The sequence below is a fragment of the Merops nubicus genome, unplaced genomic scaffold, assembly GCF_000691845.1.
Source record: "Merops nubicus isolate BGI_N331 unplaced genomic scaffold, ASM69184v1 scaffold5374, whole genome shotgun sequence".
In the NCBI taxonomy this organism is placed as follows: domain Eukaryota; kingdom Metazoa; phylum Chordata; class Aves; order Coraciiformes; family Meropidae; genus Merops; species Merops nubicus.
In genome coordinates, this window is record NW_008603672.1 from 166633 (window position 1) to 186607 (window position 19975).

Genomic DNA, 19975 nt, shown 5'->3' on the forward strand with positions numbered 1-19975 from the left:
TGGAAAACTGTCAGAAGATACTTTTTTGAGCCTTAGAAACAGATAGATATGTGTTCAAATATTTGCCTCTTCTTTAACACACAAATAGTAGAGTGAAGACTGTTGTCAATGTGTTTTGTAGCAGGAAAGCCTCCAGGAAAGTGGATAACTTCTCTTTTTTTTTTTTTTTTTTGAATGTGAACATTTCTGCCCTCTCAGAGATGTCTTACTTGTCAGAGTCTTGAGAAAAGAAACTTTGCCCACCTTTTCTTTAGCTTACTGATGACAATAGCTATTTTGTTGAAACTGTCATAGATCTTAAAATATTTTCTAGGTGTCTGTGCTGTCCTTCATTTTCTACACTATTTGCTACTTTTTTAATTTTCTCTCAGTTGCTCTAGCATTTTAAGGTTCAATGCAAATGCCATAAACTTTTCTTAACTTAGTGTCTTCCAGAGATCACAGACTCACTATGGTTGGAAAGGATCTTTGTTATCTAACTCTACCAGGTCACCTCTGCATCATATATCCCCAAGCATCCCACCTAGACAGCTTTTAGATAGATCCAAGGATGGTGATTCAACCACTTCCCTGGGAAGCCTGTTTGATCCCCCTTTCAGTGTAGAAGTTTTTCCTAATGTCTAACCTAAACCTCCCAGCTTTGTCCAGCTTTGTTTGATATGAGCTATAAGATTGCAGAAACACTGTGAAAATGGTTCTTGCATAGTTAAAAATTATTAGTGTAAACCAAGTACTGCTGTAGCACTGACCTGTTAGTGTAAATCATTCCCTTTTCTGTTCTGACACCTTCCTGGTCCCCATAGATCTGTGAATGGGATTTTTTTAATGTTACCTTGGCAAAAATAATTTCTGTACTATAGAAAAAGTATATCAAACTAAAATTGTGTCTAGCATTGTTTGATACCATTAAAACAAAATGCTCTAATTTTGAAATACGATGAAACCAGCTGATACTTGTTTACTCTTCTGTGCCAAGTAATCTTTAAGTTGCAAAGACAATTCGCGTTAGAATGTATCTTTTAAATTAAAAAGTAAATGTTTATATTTAGATAAATATGCTGTTTATAATTTTAACAAATATTTGAGAAATAATTTAAGTATCACAAGATATCTGTTTACGTTAAGATAATTGTAAATGGAAATAGAGAGTGTAACTCATCTACCACAGTCTGTATAATACCACAATCGTGCAAGACATGTAGAATAGTTTTCAGTATTATATCGAAATTACTGATGTTTTGGCAAAGTGTCCATTGTAGTCAAGGTGCTTGTTTAGTTGAGATATTATGCCAAAATAAGTATCAGATAGCTTCAGAGTTTCCTTCTTGCCTTGCAAGAAGTTCTCCCCTACAGCCCACCTCATTGTTCTCATTGCATGATACAAACCCTGCACTTCCTCACAATTCTTCTATGACACCTTTTGAGTGAATTAATTTTTATCATTAACTGCATTAACTGCCTGTGGCAGCCATCCTAAGCGATCATACAGCATACACTTCTTCTTTTGTGGCTGAGGCTGTCTTATGGTGGTTTAAAACAAAGCTTGCCTTTGCTAGTTGGTCTGAATGAACCTGTAAAACAGTTTTGGGACAGGCTTCTAACAGCCCTGGAAGTCACTATCTACTTTGATTATACCAGTATGTTAGAGCAGCCCAGGGTTCTGAAGGCTATTGCCAATTCTTTGGGATCTCTCAAATGCAGTTAGCTCCTTGCTGAAGCAGAAGGGTCCAGTGCTCTCGGTCTGTTGAATACTACTGATCAGTTCATATTGGCTTGCATTGGGAAGGCTTTCTTCATAGGGGTAAAATATTAGTATCGTGTGAAAGCTGAGATGCCTGTTTGTCCCCAGTTTTTATCGCCTTGCTCTAATTTATCTTCACTATGACATGATGGGGGCTCTCAAAATAATTGATCAAACATTGAGAACGATGTAGGTGCTATTAAGGTATGTGGAAACAAACCCCAAAACCCCAATGTGTTTACTTGATCAAATTCAAATGCACAAAAGTATAAGAGTTCATGTTTAGATCTTGATATGTATATAACATATTACATGAATGAGATTTCCTTTAATGCCTTTTTTCCGGTTCGTTGCTCACCATGTAAGTCTGTAGCACGGTTTGTGTAAGCTCAGGGTACAGCCTGGCTATGCTCCCAGCCTGGATAATTATTTTGTTATTTATTAGACTAGTAACTTTTTGGCATGTTATATTGTGCACACTCAGAACTCACCTAGTTAAGGTTACATCAAAGATTGACCTCCATTGACAAGATTAAATTGAAGTCATTTTCTCTTAGAGCTTAGCAGGTAGAGTATTTGTGTTGTCAGCAAACAGGATTTGTCTTCTTTCCCTTGAGCATTACCTTGAATGCAGTGTCAGAATGCCAGAGGGTTTTACTTTAATATTAATTTTTCTCCAATTTTTATTAATTTTCCTTCTCTCTCACTCTTCAGCTATCACAATGATTTCCTTTTCCAAAAGAAGCTACTGTATAAAAGCTGTGCTTAAACGCTGATCTATTTCAGTAGTATTTTTGAGCTGTATATATTATCTGATGTTTAACCCTTAGAACTTGAAGGACTGTCTCAAATATGTTGTGTTTGTAGTCTTCTCACTTACAAAGAAGTCCAAACAAACCAAATCCTAAACCCCTCTAAATTAGAGAGATAAAAAAAGTCCTGGGAAAATACTGATTATCTGTAATACTCTAAGGGCTATTTTATGCTACAATTTGCTTTAAAATAAAACCCACATAAATCATGTTATTGTCTGTTCACTTGTAGAATGGACTCAGACCAATAAATCAGTGAATATTACATCAACCAAAGAAACAATCAGTTGTAAATACTCTTAATTGTGAAATGACTGATTTAATTTATTCAGAATATAGCACATTTTAACACTTGGTTAGCCTTGCCAGTTACAGAACATGATGAAGGAGGATGTCTACTAATTAACTCATTTAAAAAAGGAAATAACCCACTGAAAGAAAGGAAATAATGTTCTTTTATAGGTTATTTCCATGTGTATTCTGACAACCATGTTTGAAACCTGTTTGTTTTTCCTGCTAATTTTAAAGTGTTTTAAAACCCACGGGCAAGGTAAATTCACATCCTTGAAATCACTAAGTCTATATGTGAATTACTGTAGAAAAAATTTCTTGATACATAACTCAAATTCCAGTAAAGAAGAACAGTCTATTGCTACATATTTTAGTATGGAATCTTTTATCCCCAGATATATTCAGTTTTCACTTAACGTGTAATATTTAAACACAACTTTTCTATTAAAATTTGAAATGAGGTGGTGTGAATGCTGTCAGTGGTGGTCTTCAATAAGAAAAGGAAAAACTGAAGCCCCTTTGATTTCTCTGTGATGGTTGTGATAAGATTTATAAAGCCAGGAAACATCATGAAAGTAACTCAATGGTTTATCTGTAGCTCCAGCAGTTGTGGAGGTCATGTCATGTTCAACAGAGAAAAAGCAAAACAAAACAATGTCTTTATCAAGAAAAAGAAATTCCAGATCACTAGAAAACTAGTGATTTGGAAATGGCATCAAACAATCCTCGCCCTGCTGGAACTTAGCTGTCCAGGGGGTGTGAAGAGAGGTGACTGGCAAGAAAAAAGCATTAAATTTATAATTTTATTTATCACTGTAATCTCAGAGAATGGAGTATCAGCCTTTCTTCCAGACTTAGATACTATCTAATATATCATGTGTAAAATGTAATATCAAAGTAAGCTACAGTGCTTACTTTGTCCTTGGAACCGGGGTAGAATTACGTTTTACAACAGTCATTAGTGCGTGGCTTAATGCTGGAAGGAATATTCTATTTCTTACTAAGACGGGAAATATGAGTTGGGCTTTCAGGTCTTCTGCCAACTGTCTCTGGCTTTCGCAGAAAGGGTAAACTGAAAAAGCTGCTGTCACATGTGGGCAGCAGGCATGTAGTGCAGTTAATGATCCATGATAAACCTGGATAATAAGCAGAGATGGAGAAAATATCTCCCAAATAGAGGAAGATCTGGTGTGTCTTGGAAATAATCACGTTTCTTCATCCTTTTGGTTTTGGTATGAGAAGAATCATATCTATAACAGTGAAAATCCCCCAAATGGTTTAGAGAAGGGTAGCATCTCTGCGGGTGTTGGATAACTCTAATAGTGACTTAAGTAATGAAACTACAGCTTTAGACAAAATGTATCTCTCTTTTTTTTTTTTTTTTTTTTTTAACCTGGACTCACAGAGAAAGAAAAAAAGGAAAAACAAACAAACAAACAAAAAACCACAAAAAACAACCAACCAACCAACCAAAAACACACACACACACAAAACCAAAGACCAAGCTACTGTGTTGTTTTTTTGTTTTTTTTTTTTTTTCACAGAACTTCATGATTCAGTAGGTGTATATATTCATGAGATACATGCAGCAGATTATTTGGCACATCTCAGTATAAGCTAGTCAAAGTTTAAGGTCAAATGTTTAACCGTGTCAGATTAATTTCAGTTAAATTGATTTTCCATACTCATGTATCTAGTCTTTGTTTCATGTGATTAATGGCATGTGGAACACAGAGTCTGAATATTTCTGTCATAAGCAGAAGATTCTTAAAATCTTGCTAACATACAGTAACTTTTTGGTATTCTACTTTTATCTAAAATCCAAACAATAGTTTGGCCATTTTGATAAACTAAAAGCTAAAAGAGAATGACATGGAAATTTGCTGTCCAAGTAAGCCTCCATTTGAGGTACTGGTTAAATTATCAAGCCTTTTAATGAAGGTCATAGACTATAAGTTTTTAAACTAATTCGTGTTTAGTAGAACGAGCTGTATATCACACTGAGGAAGAGTGCTTGTGAAAAGCCTTTTAAATTTTTGTTCTTGCTCGTCTGTTTTAGCTTTGTAAGTGGTATTGTATATTTATCTTAGTACAGATGGTATAGGTGTATATATATGATCTATGAATACTTAGATTTATGTCTAAATATTATATTGATTTCCTCTCAAATGGATAGTTAGGGTAGAGACTCATATTTATACTAATGAGATTATTCAAAGACACTAAACTTTGGTCCCTTTCAATTAAAAAACACATTGCAAACTGTTGCTAAGGGTTAAGGCTATTTAAGAGGTTCAAAAGGAGTTTCACTATTTGTTGCCCTCAAAGCTTGAAGAATTTCTGGTTAAACTAGGTTGTAAAGAAATCAATAATTTTATCTAAATTGCTTTTGCTTATCTGTTTATGGTCTTGTACAAAATAGGCTAACTACTCTTCAGGAATCTGTAACAGGAAGACAATGATTTCTGGTTCAAAATAAGTCACTGCTAAATTTATATATCCATATTAAAGTATGCATAATTTTATAAACCTACTTGTAAAATTCGGCATAAAGCAAATATTTTTCTTTAGTAAATGTTAGTTAGCACATACGGGGTAAGCAACAACAGCTGTCGTTAATATTCCTGTGAAATAAAAACACTGATAGCTTGTCAAGGCAACACAGATAGCAGTTCTTGGACTGATGGAAGTAAGCTAAACAGAGAGCTCAGCATTAGATAATTATCCAGGAAATCATTTAAATCTAGAGAGCTTTGTATTAAAAATAGTGCATGCATTGTTTATGTTCAGGGTGTTTGTTGGGCTGCCCTTAACATTTGCAGGGCAGCCAGAGTTCTGAGGTAATCTGGGGTTTTCTTGGGATGTATTGATAAATCTGGTTTCAGAAATGTACCTGTCCTAGCAGTATATAGGGATTCTGAGATTATAAAAATACCTGCAATATTCTAATCTAGATGTAGACACATGTAAATGTTAATCAGTGGGTTGATAGTTGATATTATTCAAACCTCATATTTTTATGCTGAATGTGAATTCTGAACACTGAATATGGGTTTCTGTTGCAGTATGAATACTTCAATGCTGTGCTCATAAATGAACGAGATGAAGAAGGCAACTATGTGGAGCTGGGGAAGGAGTTCATTCTAGTACCAAATGACCACTTCAATAACCTGCCCGTGAACATCAGTTTGAGTGATGTCCAAGTGCCAACCAATATGTACAATAAGGGTAAGAAAATACTTGTTTTATTTTGTTATTCTACTGGGCAAACGTGAGCACTTCCTTGCTTTTAAAATGAACCTGTTGATCACATCCTGTGTGCACTTTGCAGTTCATGATTAAACCGAAATTTCAGCAGAAGAGTGCTTAAACTATGACGGTTTTGTAATATTTTCTGTTCTCTGGCAACTTAGCTGTTTAATATGGCTGATGATTTGCATGTTAGATTTGTATGAATTCTGCCATAGAATATGGAAGAGTATGTTTATTCTTATGAATGATTTCTTGGAATCTCTATAATCAGTTGAACAGATCTTGCACTGTCACAAATTACATTTTGCCTTTGCTGAGCTAGGAGTCTCTTTGAAAGATACAGGGAAGATGGGAGAGGAATATTTTAGTAGTTTTATGCTCTCAAGCTTCTGGGAATAATTCTAGCTGTATATGGCTGTAAGCACAGCTGCTGTGAGTTTTCAGATAATATTTAGTATGAATAAACTACATTAAAATTTCTACTCCCCTGACTATTTGTCATAGGTGTTGGATATCACAGCACTAACAAATAGCTACATTAGATATTAGGAATGATGTACTTAGGTCTAAAAATTGGGAATGCAAACTGAATTCAGGTACTTGCTTACTCATTTTCCGTTTGCCAATTTCCTTTGATCAGACAGCAGATTTTTGTAATTTTACTGTGCTTTTGCAGCACCCACCTATTTATTTTTCTCAAGCCAGTATTAAAAAACCAAAACCAAAACCAAAACAAGCTAAGAAGGACAGCGCCAAAGTTTCTGAACGATGTTTAAAGTATGTTTCTCATTGGTCTGTAGAGAGCTGCCCAATCTCATTATCTGGTTCCTTTTCCTTGTTTTAACTATACTAAGAGACAGCTAAAAATACATTAAATGCTTTCTTTCTAATATATTCCAGGCTAGCAGTTCTGGTAATTGATGCAAGGATATTGTGTAATGGCAAATGGAAGGGGAGTTAATTTCAATAGGTTGTTTGGGTAAGAGAAACAATTGATATGAGAGCTTCTCTTCAAAGTTATGAGTCAGACTTGAGAACCTTGAGAAGCCAGAAATCATACAGTAGTGTCTTAAATTAGGGATTATAAAGTAACAATGCTTCCTAGAGAGTATTTGAAAGGTTGTGAAATTACTAATACTGGATATTTTAAAAAGGTTTAGAAAAATGCTTAAAGCTCCTAAAGCTACCAAACTTTTGTTTGTTTGATTTTGTGCAAGAACTAATATTTATTTAGCTGAGCTTGTCTGTAAATGAATACATTTCAGAATCGCTAAGGAGGCAAAAAAAAGTAAAGGGAAAAAATATGTTTGCAAAGGGATATAAAGGTCAGGCAATCATGTTTTTCTGGAGAAGTACACTAACCTGAGTAGTGAGTTAGTGAGAGCAGTAAAACAAAAGGACCTGCAGTTACATATGTAGTACCACTATATATAGAACACATTTTTATGTGTTGATTAATTACAGTTAAAAGCCAAAGTCAAAGGGCTTCTTGCATCTTGTTTTTGCCTCTAGTACAGGGACTGCCTGTAGAGATGGAGAAGATAGAGCTCTGTGATGATTTCTGTTTCCATTTTGTCTAATTCAAACCAGCCAAAATCATCACTTTATGCAGCTGCAGAAAAAACTTCTTTTTTTTTATCATTTAAATGTATTCCAACTGCTGAAATCTGGTTTGTTGCTGACATTTTCTTTACAAATGGACATGATAGTCTTGGTTTGGAGACTGATAATGTCTGAAAGTGTTAATCTCACCAAGAAGAGGCCTGTATACTTATAATTTTTGTTGCCCATTTTTTCATTTCAGAAATGCAGAGGGATGATAACAAGTTAATTAAATCCTAGCCTGGGGGTACAGGCAGTAGATATTGATAGGTTTACAACCAAGTGTCTGCACAACACCATTTCTCTAGAAAATGCCTGTTGTTCATTTCCAGATTGTTTTATTTTATTGAATTACTAGGTAAACACAGCCCAAACTCACAGTTGAAAACAGACAAGTGTGATCGTTGCACACCAGACTATCAAGTCAGCATAGAAAAATGAACTCTTTATTTGTAAGCTAGTTCTAAGGTTTGTCTTTCATTTGGGATTTTTTAGTATTAGAGATATTGATATTTTGCAAGTTTTCAGAGGAACATCACAGGACTAGTCAAAGGTTTGAAAAATGTGCCTTTAACTGAAAGACTCCAGGAACTCTGTCCGTTCACCTTATTCAAGAGATGACTAAAGGATTAATTAGTTGATCTCTAGTTAATTACTAATATGTGGCTATATAATCTGGTTGTCAAAGGTTTAAGAAGATCCAGTGGCTGAAACTGAGTCCCATTGTTTTGTAAACAACACAAATGTGGTCTCAGTTAAGGCATAGGGTGTTGTTTATGGTGGTTTGGGTTTGTGTGGGATTTTTTGTTTTGTTTGTTTGTTTGGTTCTTTTTTGGTGGGGAGGTTTGTTTTGGGTTTGTTTTAAATGAAGATAGTTAGTGGTCTATTAGAAGAGTGTCATCCTATGTCTGTCTCCCCAAGACCTTAATCAAGACTAGATTCTTTTTGAAATAATACATAGTCTAGAATTAGAACTGTGTGGGGAAAACTTTGGCCTGCTCAGCTTGCTTAATCATTGTGATCCTTCTCAGTTATAGAACTGCTAAAGTGAGTGTTCACAGTCCCTAACTAGGCTCTAAATGAGATTGGCTTAAAAATCATGAGACATAAATACAGTGCTGTTCTTTATATATCTTCTGGCTCTTTCAGCCTTTGCATAAAAAGGCTTAAAAATATTGGTGTCAACAACAGGACACCAGTATAATATCTATTCTGAGGAAACTCTCGTGTTCAGAATCTGAAAATAAAATGAGAAGTAAATTTCATTACCTTTATGATTAAATCAAGAAAGATGATATACCGTAAATATAAAAACTATAATATTTTAATTTAACAAGGAACCTTTTGAAAAGGAAAAGAAGAGCAGATAAAAAAGATTGCCAACCTAATGTGTAAGCATACATATCGCTCTCATGCCATCCTGGACTATAGATTGTATGCATCTACTATAAATGTAGAAGGAAAAGTAAATTAGTGAATTTAATAAAGAATCACAGGTTTGCATTTACAGTACTCTTGCTCATCATTGTTAAAAATAAAAAACTACTCTGGTTATTGATGTGTCTTTACACTTTTCCTTTCCCTCTTGTGTACATCTTTGTCCCCTGATATCTCCACATCTTGGAGGGCTTATAAATTATTTTAAAACCAGAAAAGTTACTGATCTTTGGAATATAAAGCCTATGGGGCTAAGAAAACACTATTTTGACATTCCTATAGTGTTCATATACTGAAGGAATTCAGAAAAAGAAATGGGATGGTTGTGCTTTACAGAGAAGTGTGCTTATCTGTCTGTTCAGAGAGACCCTGCTCAGCTCTAGGCTGTTTCACAGAAAGGCTGGTGATCCGTCTGAACTGCAGAAGATTCTGATGAAATTTGCCTTCTTCATTTTCTCCTGGAAATGACTGCTTATGTTAATGTTTTCCTTTTGAAATGTACAAGCACACATCAGGATTCTAAATCTGCCAGTGCTTTCTATTTCTTCTCTTTAAACATAGTGTATTCATTGCCTATAGCCACAGGATTTTCAAGGCAGTATCCTTTTAAACAATGAATAAATAATTAATATTAAGTAAGAAGTTAAATGATAACTGTCTTAGCACACAGTAGCTTTTTCTTCTGTTCACAAATTTGGTAACTGGCAATTATCAACTGTGTACACATTTCTGACAGAAGGTAGGGAAAAGGGGTTTTAGTGAATTAAATCATGTAGGCATATTCATAGACAAAAAAAGAAAGGGAAGAAGAAATTTAAATTTTTTCATGGTAGAAGAAAGGTTTTGTTTTGGAAAGTACAGAAACAAGCTGAATCCAGTTTGGATGATGCAGTTCTAAGGCAGAAGTCCAGGTATAAGAACAAGTGTATATAAGGCATCATCTAATTCAGCTGCTGTTGTTTTTTTAACAATTTCTATTTACTGAGGTTATATATCAGCACTAATGTGAGTTTTTGTATCTCTTGGTCTTTATCTCTCTTCTATTATTTTAGTATGTAAGTGATTTGGGGCACATTACTCTTTCGGTTGTACCTTGCATATATACTTCCAAAGATATTCCTTCTAAAGATACTCAGATATCTCTACATATCAATCAGAGTTCATCTTAAACAGTGATTGTGGAAGAGATGAATAATAATGAAAAATGCTTAATGCTTTGAAGTTTACATGGTTTGAACATTTGCTTTATTACTTTCTGAGATGCTAGTAGTATATTTAGAAGAACATAGGAATGTGACATATAATTAAAAGTTAGGCAGTTGGAGTATGAGCAAGGCTTTCTGGCAACCACCCATAGGGAGCATGGTTTCTGACAGTGGGATTGCCACTAGGAAAAAGTAGGATTCTATAATGGATTTATGTACATGAGGAGATGATTAAAGAAGGCTTCAGAACACTTAAATCCAATCTTGAAGATATTAATAGCATATAAAATTAAAAGAAAAAGCGTAGAATTTTACCTTTCTATAGTGTGAGAATGTAGGTAGTCCTAACTTCTTACATCCTATAATTTGTCCAAACTATGTGTTGTCTGAGCTAAAGAACAGTTTAATTTTTCTAAGTCTATGTCACCTCATATTTACCTATAGTTGTGGACAGCAGTGACATTTCTGCTATTGAGTTTACACTCAGCAGTTTTTTCAAGGTCTTTTAAGAGTCTTATGAATACTTGGCTAAACATGGATTTCAGAAGAACGTAGATGAAAACCAAAGCCAGTGTGAGGGTAGATCTGTCTTGGCGATGTACACTCCGATAATTCTAATATATGGCACCTGTTTAAAAGTGAAGCATAGCATAGTATTGTACCAGAAGTAACAGACGGCAGGATCTCATCTGCTTATGTTAGCTTTGCAGAAAACCTAAGAAATTCAAGAGGATGTTAATAAATATATTATCTCAATATCAACTGAAAACAGCTCTCTTTTTTCAGCTTTGCAGTTAGTCTTTGCTTATATGATGAGGTAAACTTCACATTTGTAGTTTGTAGGAAGGGAAAAGCCCAGGTTCTTTTCTTTTCAATTCTTCAGAAATTTCTAGATGCATGGACTTTTTGCCTTCTAAATTACATTTCTGTTGTACCTTTCTTGTTTTCCCATAGGAATTGCAGGCTTTTGTATTTTGCAAGCTTTACTCTCTCATTCTCCTAGTACTAATAAAACTCCTTAGTAAGAAATTAAGAGCTAAAGAAAGACTTCTTTACAAGTATTTTCAAGTATAAAAATATTATTTATTTCTTAAAAGTCTTATGTCTCAAAAATCTAACCTATAGCTTTCCCTTCAGAATTGATCTGGACTAAAATATTACACACACGGAGTAAACCTTTCTAAATATTTTTTAAAAATGAAATACCTTTTAAAATGTGGTCAGTTTTACTTTCCTAGTTGGGAATCTGCTATCTCCACTTTCTTTCTTTGTCTGCCTGCAAAGACAAACAATCAGTGTGGTTATTCAGGCCTAGTTTTGTACTAACTCTTAGGTGAACTTGCATAGTTTTATCCTCACACTGACTGATTTGATCCCATTCAGGCCCGTACTAACACTGTGACAACTGCACATTGTATTACTTTTCTCATTACATTTTTTCTCCTGCTTACAAAACCCTACTTTCTCCTATTTTCAGTCCTGAACTTGTATCTCAGTTTTCTGCATGAGCCACTTTTTGATTGATCTCCTTTGTGCTTACGATTATGACAAGCCTTTAATTACCTTTTTTTGGGATGACTTACCTATAAAGAAGTTATGAAGTGTCTTAAGGCACAACTGGATGTATGTCAACTGCAGGTTATTGGGGGATAAGAATTTACTGCTCCCTGCCACTTGTGGTTGGTGGGTATTACTGCCCCATTCAAATTAGCTCTCATAAACTGTTCATTGATCTTCCCAAAACTAGTTTGGTAAAAGGAATGAGATCAGCATTTTTTCCTAGCTGACTGTTTGAAAATAGAATAATTTTGACAGAACGAGGGTGCAGGTGAGTGTGTGTGAATCTATCTACCATCTCTGGACACTAATCTCTGAGAGATGCTGGAGGAGCTAGCCATGTGCCAGTAGAGGTAGATTGGGGAAAGGATAATCTCTTCACTGGAGTCAGATCAGATGCAACTTGAGCAACATGTCTGATTTTTGCCTTTAAAAAAAAAAAAGAGAGAAGAAAATTAATTTTTCTTGGCAATAGGAAGGAACTAGGCTTACAGAAGTTGATTTGAACTAATGGGAGATTTTTTCCTTTGCTGTCCTTTCTAGTTTTCTGGTTTACTATATATATAATCTTGTTTTACTTGCTGGCTTTTATGGAGGAATATTTCCTAGACAATAAAGCTTCATCCTATTAACACAGCTGACAGGGGAAGTAAATGCATTCTGCAGCTTTGAAAACCTTGGTTATTTTTTAATTTTTTTTTTAATTATTATTTATTAAAAGTCATTGAGCAAGGACTCCAAACTTACTACTATATAAAAAATAGATTTTCAAATTCTGAGCGCTTTTAATTATTTTACATTTATTTTTATTTTCTTCTCTAGTGAATGTCAGAGGAAATAGGCATATCTATTCTATATAGGGGAGTTGTGCAGTCTGTTCTCCCCCTAAGGATGTTGATGCTTATTCATGATTCAGTGGACTATTACATGGAAATATTATGGATGCAAGAAAGTTCTGTGAGCATGGTTCTGCAGTTAAGTTGTCAGATCCTGTATCTGACGAACTTTAATATATTAAGGTGCAGCAGAAGGTTAATGTCTCTGTTTTGCTTCCAATGCAGAGACAGCTAGATTGCAGCTCTGTACTGTCTTCCATTTGTACAGCATACAACACAGGGCTTTTGAGACACATGATATTTTGGATGTCAGTATTTTAGTACTTGCTTGTTTTCCCATAGTTTGTTTCCAGTGAGATTCCATTGTATAGCCTCAGGCACAGTTTCTCATTTTAAACTGACTATTGAAGAGTTTTAGACCTGGCTCAGCAATCTGGTGCTTTTCAGCGCAGCACCAAGTGCGTGCTACCTCCCCACAAACAGTTACATTCCATTGATTTTCATGGTCTTAAAATTTAACGCTTCCTGAACTGCTGTGCTCTGTGTGGGGAGACTGAAGCCTGTACTTCAGAGTTGTGTAGAACCGACATCTATGTCTTTTAGCTCGGCCTTTTTGCACTTTACTCCAAGTCCTGGGGTGAATAATGCATAAATACTTAAATGCCAGTCATTCTAGGTACACACGAGCAGAAGCAACATGCTGGTGCAAATGAATAGGCTTGAACAGACTCAGTTTGGGAAATTTTTCTTCCTAGGTTGGTTTACAGTGATGACTGTTCAAATTAGTTTAAACAGCGAAATGTCTACTCTTGGAAGAGTTCTTAGACTCTGTCAAAAGAATTGATTACTGTCTTTGAAGTGCCCAAGGTGAAATGTTGATTGGTGTGTGCAAAAGCAGGATGTAGCGGGTGAGCTTCGTAAGAGTGAAGTGTACAATAACAACTGTCTTCTACAAATGGGTTTCTGATCCAGGAAGGTGCTTCAAGCACCTGCCTTCTTTCCTGTGTGTTGCTCAAGCTGAATTAAACTGCCAGTGTTTGGGTAGGTGCAGATAGTTATTCAGATGCATTTCCTTTTTTTAGAAACTTGATATCAATAACTGCCCCATCTGAAAGGTGATGGCATCTACTTCAGGGAGGAAGTATGCTCTGTGCAGGGAGAAGAAAATATCTGAGAATCTACTACTGATTTTAATGATATGTCAAAATAGAGCATAAAATTCTTCAGAAGTGTTTGGTCTGTAAAGTTACTCTTCAGCTTTCATTCATAGTAGAGAATGGGGCTTATACTGTTGAACCATATTTCAGCTTTTCCCTTATATGGGTACATTTTAAAATAAGGAAGTTAAATGAACTTCTAGCACAGTGCTTACACTGATTTCTTTTTCATGTTAAAATTATTTATACAGTATACATTTCTCTTAGCATTTTCCTACAACTTTGTCTGACATTTCATAATGTCTTATCAGTATAAAATACTGAATTTTCACGTCCTTTTTTACATCAAGCAAGTTACATTTCAGAGCACTGCCACAAGCTTTGGAAATACATTTTGGGGTCACAGCCACATTTTTGTGAATTTTATAATTGACTGAGTCTCCCTTCCTTACTATAATGTATTTGAGAGAGTAGCAGGTGAACAATATGGTTTAAGTCAAATAATCATAACTGACTTTAAAATCTCTGCATAATAGCAGTTCCCTCTTTCCAACCCCTGACATTAGACTGTAGTATGTGCATTCAGCTAGTTGCTGTTTTGGCACTGAGAAGACTTTTTTTTTTTTCCTGATTATCAGATTGGCTGGTCTGTAGCAAATACCTATCAGCAGCCCAGAAACTGGTTAGCTTATAAAATCTCTGCTATCATAAATTGGCAGATGCCTTAGTAAATTACTTTTACATTTTTTACATCACTGGGCCTGGTTGTCTGTTAAATGAGGAAACACTGGTATGTTATGGGGAAGATCTTTTTCAGGGAAACTGGAGAATAGTGCGGGTATGATCTTGTGAAAAATTAATTTCTCCAAATCCTTTTTGTTTGAGGTCTTAAAAAGAATAAAGAGGGGGCGAGGGGAGGGGGCGAAGAAAAAGATTACATTAGGTTGTAGATTATCAGATACATATCCAGGTATATTTAGATAATGAAGTAGTAGCCTTAGTGTATGATGTCGTCGTGACTTTACTAACACAAGCAGAATGGCCAAGATAGAAAATAAAATCTGATGATCAGTGTTACACAGTCCAAGAGTTATCTGCTGCTTTGAAAAATAAAAGCAATAATATAAATTTTCACTTAGAGAAGCCTGACTGTCATCTCTCTGTTCTTTCCATCCTCACACTGTGGTATAGCTGCTGCTCTGGTGTTTTTGAAGTATGGGAAGGGAACTTACCAATGCTTTCCATAACTGCAGAGTTTTCTGTGATGAATGCTGAAGTCCATGAATATTTTCAAGTGTTTCTGTCAACAGGAGATATGGTTTATGTCAACTCAACTTACAAACATAAGGCATGCAATATGTTGCCAAGAGTCTCAAGCTGTCTCATCAGCATATTTAAGAAATGGTTCATTAATGTAAAATACAATTAAAAGTTCAATAACATGTAAAAAGATAAAGATGTCTTCATTAATAATAGTTTAAATTCATTTTTCCTTAAATTAATACCACATGAGACTAATTCTACGCCATTGGATTTGAAATATGTTAACGAGTTAGCAACCATTTGGACTGTAACAGTGATCACTGAGTAAATATATGTTTATAAAAGAAAATATTAAAAAGTTTCTTAGAAGTCTCGAAGTATATTTAGACTTCAGTGATTTCAGAGAGAAGGTGACTATAAATATCCTGTATTTTCCTGTGTATTTCAGTTCAACTTCTATTATTGCTCCCATTATTTTCACAGTTTAATTGCTTTCTATGTGGAGAGTTCATATTTAGCATTCTTCCATGACTCCATATATTTGATTTGGTCTTTTTTTTACAGGCTTGGGATACTCTTCTGTGGAAAAAGACTTTTTCTCCCATAGCTCTGCTCATAACACAATTATCTGTAGTGCACAAGTACTGTGTTTTTGTCTCTCTTGTCACCTCTTATATACTGACTATTGAAAGTATAGGTTTTATCATGTGATTTAAACTTTTTTTAAAAAAAGCTTTTTTTATTATTATTATCACTAGTATGTATGGAAAGCTGCCAGTCAGTTATGTATGTGCTCTCATATTATTTTCTAGGTTGTAGATCATAGAATGATAGAATGTTTTGGGTTGGAAGGGGCCTTTAAAAGTCATCTAATCCAATCTGCCGGCAGTGAGCAGGAACATCTTCAACTAGATCTAGTAGCTCAGAACCCTGTCCAGCCTCCTAGGCTGGGGCATCTACAACCTCTCTGTGAAATCTGTGCCAGTGTTTCAACACCCTCATCATAAAAAATGTCTTCCTTCTATCTAGTCTAATTTTACCCTCTTTTAGCTTAAACCCATCACCCCTGTCCTATCACAAGACATTTTCTTTCTTTTCTTGCAGTTGTGTCCTTCTTTCATATCTTTCTGTCTCCGCAATCACAAATACTTCAGGAAATTATTTACAAACAGTATGAATGAAACACAGCTTTGAATAATTCTGAACTCAGTGTCTTTAATAACAAGAGATTCAGGTCTAGTCTGTTTTTCTGCTTACCGTGTTTTCTTTTTGAGTGTTGGACACATTGCAAAAGTAGATCTTAGACTACACAAATTGTTTTTAAGTTTTGCTTGAACAATTTAGAGAGTGGTAAAGAATATCACCTGTGTCAAATGGCATTTCCATTGTGTGATTTTTCACAGCATGGTAAAAGATGAGTTTATGTGCTACAAGTCAATAAATGCAGACTCTAATCAAAAGTTTTGCTTACACAGGAAAAAAAGTCTGCTGTATGTAATAGAGCCTTCTCTGAAATATATTGAAATGTGATGAACCACAACCATTTTCTGATTAAGTGGGTTTTTTTCAATTTGATACTTAAAAAGAGCTATGAATATCGTTCAGTCATACTTCCCTATCAATGCCTTCCAAGTAGCTATCAAAGTTGAGATTACCTATTTTCTAGAATATTAGAACCAAAAAAAATAATTTCTCAAGTGATGCAGAAAGATTAAAATCTGAAGCTAGCAGATATGTAAAATCCCTTCTCCTGCAAGGTGTGAAATTAAGAAATAAAATCTCTTCTGTCACTGTGGTATATGATTTTATGGACTGTGCTTCTGAAAATTCAACATCCTGGAGTTGTTATTTAAATAGTCATGGCAACATATTGTCCTGGACCACTGTTCCCCTGGCTTGTTTTAAGATCCCTAGAACAGCATTTGCACTGTCTTCCTACCTTTGGTCTTTGTTTAAATTAAAAGGAACTTTCTTAGTCTAACTGATTTAGTCAAGGTTGCAGAGTATTTCCTATCCTCCCATTTTTCTTTGTTTCAACTCTGACTGGCTATTGGACAAAGATGGACGGGCTTCTGCACTTGTTCCATCTGGTTTTGCTCAAATTCTTCTTCAAAACTGATTCCCAGAGTCTACTCAGGCTGCTGCTTTGCTCTTGTAAAGGATTTTATCTTCACAGATTTTTTTTTTTTTCTCCTTTCAGTTCTCTGTCTTTAACAGCAAGCCTTTTGGAAATGTTGGCATCCCCACACAAGATGTATGCTGTGCTTTATCTTTCTTGTATCCTATTCGGTATGTCTCTGGCTGTGGAGCTAATCTGTATGTTTCTAATACATCTGCATCACCATGGCAACTAGATGTCAGATACAGGCTGCACAGTAACATTAAGTTTTTCCTCTTAAAAAAATCCCTACTCTCTACCACTCCTTATTCAGCAGGTGTTGCTTAGTTACTTGGGGTTGGGCTTTGCCTCTTGACAAATGGGAAACAGTGAAGGTTTGTTAATGCTTACTATCTCAGGTACACTATTAATGGGGTTTTTGATATGAGGCACCTCTGTTAATCATGATGCAGCCCCTACTTCCATGTTGCTTCCAGAAGCAAGAATGTGACAATAACATAACATTGTGCTAAAATGGTATAAGATTACTCTGTCTCCCCTTTTATCTTTCCTTCTTCTGTGTTATTGTCTCTGATGAGTATTAGCTTCTCCGATGACTGATTAGAAGCTGTGGAGCCACTGTTTTAGCTCCCATTGTGAAGAGTTGAAAGCAGCAGCTGTTTAATGTGGTTATTCCTGTCCATTTGGGCCTGGGTACTAGGTAACCCATACAGAAATGTATAAAGGCTTATCCACTGTATGCATCAGGGCTCAACTGAGAGCATTAAAAGGCTACAGCAGAGTGTGGAGTTGCAGGTAATGAATCCTGCTGTAAAGGCTTCTCATTAGCTCATGCTTGCTGCCAGGCCAGTTCAGCTCTGTGACTTCCAGCACTGAAACTGTTATCTCAATGTGGTCCTGCACCACACTTACCTGGGTACCTGTATAAGTGGACTCAGTGTGAATGCAGAGAGGTCTGTTGCCTCAGGTTTCATGAGCAAAAATTCATGTAGGGTCCCACTGACTGCCTTGTGTTGGGAAGAGGCTCTGGAGAGAAGTATTCCAGGGGGTCTACCGTAGAATCCATTTATTGCAAAGTTTTACAGCCTTTTCTAGTAGACAAGAGCCAGCCCCCCGAATCCCATAGGTTAACAAGCCTGTTCACACATCTAAGTAAAGACTGGCAAAAGCCACTGTCCACGCTCTGTCCATGTGCCCTCTCAGCCTTGAGAATTGTTGTCGTCAGCTCTGCCAGTGTTTACATTCTTGTCTGGGCGAACCGCCAGCAGAATTCACTACCTATAAACATTTGCTATATGATAGGTACTTTTGTGAATTTTCTTAGGCTTATGAGAAAAACCTCAGCCGTGCTTATTGTCTAAACTTTAGCAAAACATGCCATCCTGCTCTGCAAATCACGATCCCACAGCCTTGCTAGAAAGTGTCTCTCAGGTTTCTATGTTCAGACTGAATTTAGTCCTACCTTGCTGCAACCCACCTCTTTTACTTTGTGGGAAGTTACATTGAAATGACAAACGGCATGTGACCCCTTGGAACTGTAGGGGAAGACTGTGGACTGCAAAGACAAAATTTTCAACAATGAAGTAAATGAAACACAAAAGCAAAAGCATCTCTAGACAGAATACAAAGAGGAAGCAAGGCAACAGGAACCTCCCTTTGAATCAGAGAGAATTTACTGAACTCGGAGAGTACACTTTAATATACAGTTAACCGAGACTTTTTAACTAGTTTCAAACCAAGCGCCGTTACTGTCCTTACTTTAAACATCTCTGATTCAGAGGCATGTTGTGTTTGGGGTGCTTGTCTCAATAGAAGTCCTATAAGTTATTTCAGCTTCATTTGGAGATCCTGGAGATTACTACTTTGCCCAGACATCCCTTAAGTGAAGCAAGTTGTCATCTTACCAGTTTAGAATTAGCATCACTGAATAAAAAAAAAACTTCAAGCATGTCGGCACTGAAATTATGGGATCTGTCCCCAGACAGTCACAACTGCAGAACCAGTAAGGAGACAGTTGAACATGTTGGATTAGCTTAATTAGTGTTGCCTCATCCAGCTGCATTTGACTTCTAAAGATGTATTGGTAACATGTTGCTTGCTTGAAATGTCAGTTTGGAATGCAGTGGTGAAAAATTCTTACAAGAAATAAATGTTGTGTTGCAGGATAAAAAGAAAATGGTATGAATGACCATTCAGACATACTTTTTTTTTTTTTTTAATTTAAGAAAAGTTTGAATTTAACTTTCACCAAAAGGAATTTATAAATGTAATTCCTCCTTCTTGTGAGACTGAAGTGTTTTGTTTTTGTTTTTCTTGCCTTGTGGATCAATTTCCTACCTGAAGCAGAAGTTACTGCCCAAAGATAGGCATTAGTTATTTAATGTGTGTGTCTGCAGAAAGATTCATTCTTTTTCTTTCAGCAACAATAGGAATAAAATCCCTACAAGGAAGTTTAAGAAATATCAATTAGAGCATCATTGTCACATCCCAATATCAGTTGCCTTTGTCTTGCACCAAGTACAAAGAAATTTAGTCCCTTTAGCCATACAAGGTGTCCTCCTCTTTCATTTATTCTCTGCATTTTGAGTCTGGATAAAAGGTTTTTGAGATTTTCTTGGTACTCTTCCATTTTTGTGTGATCACTGTGTAACTTAAAGATATGAGCCTATCAAAAAATCCCCAAACTTACAACAAACAAAAACT

The 19975-nt window shown here is 35.7% G+C and overlaps 1 protein-coding gene across 1 annotated transcript in view; it reads left to right on the plus strand.

Moving 5' to 3' along the window:
• The window catches only part of LOC103771459 (voltage-dependent calcium channel subunit alpha-2/delta-3), a gene marked incomplete at its 3' end in the record, with an annotated part of 286197 nt that overhangs the window by 165898 nt on the left and 100324 nt on the right, over positions 1-19975 (plus strand). The window contains exon 5 of the mRNA XM_008938755.1: positions 5910-6072. Within this exon, the coding sequence (XP_008937003.1) occupies positions 5910-6072 (163 nt within the window). The remainder of the gene's footprint in view (positions 1-5909; positions 6073-19975) is intronic.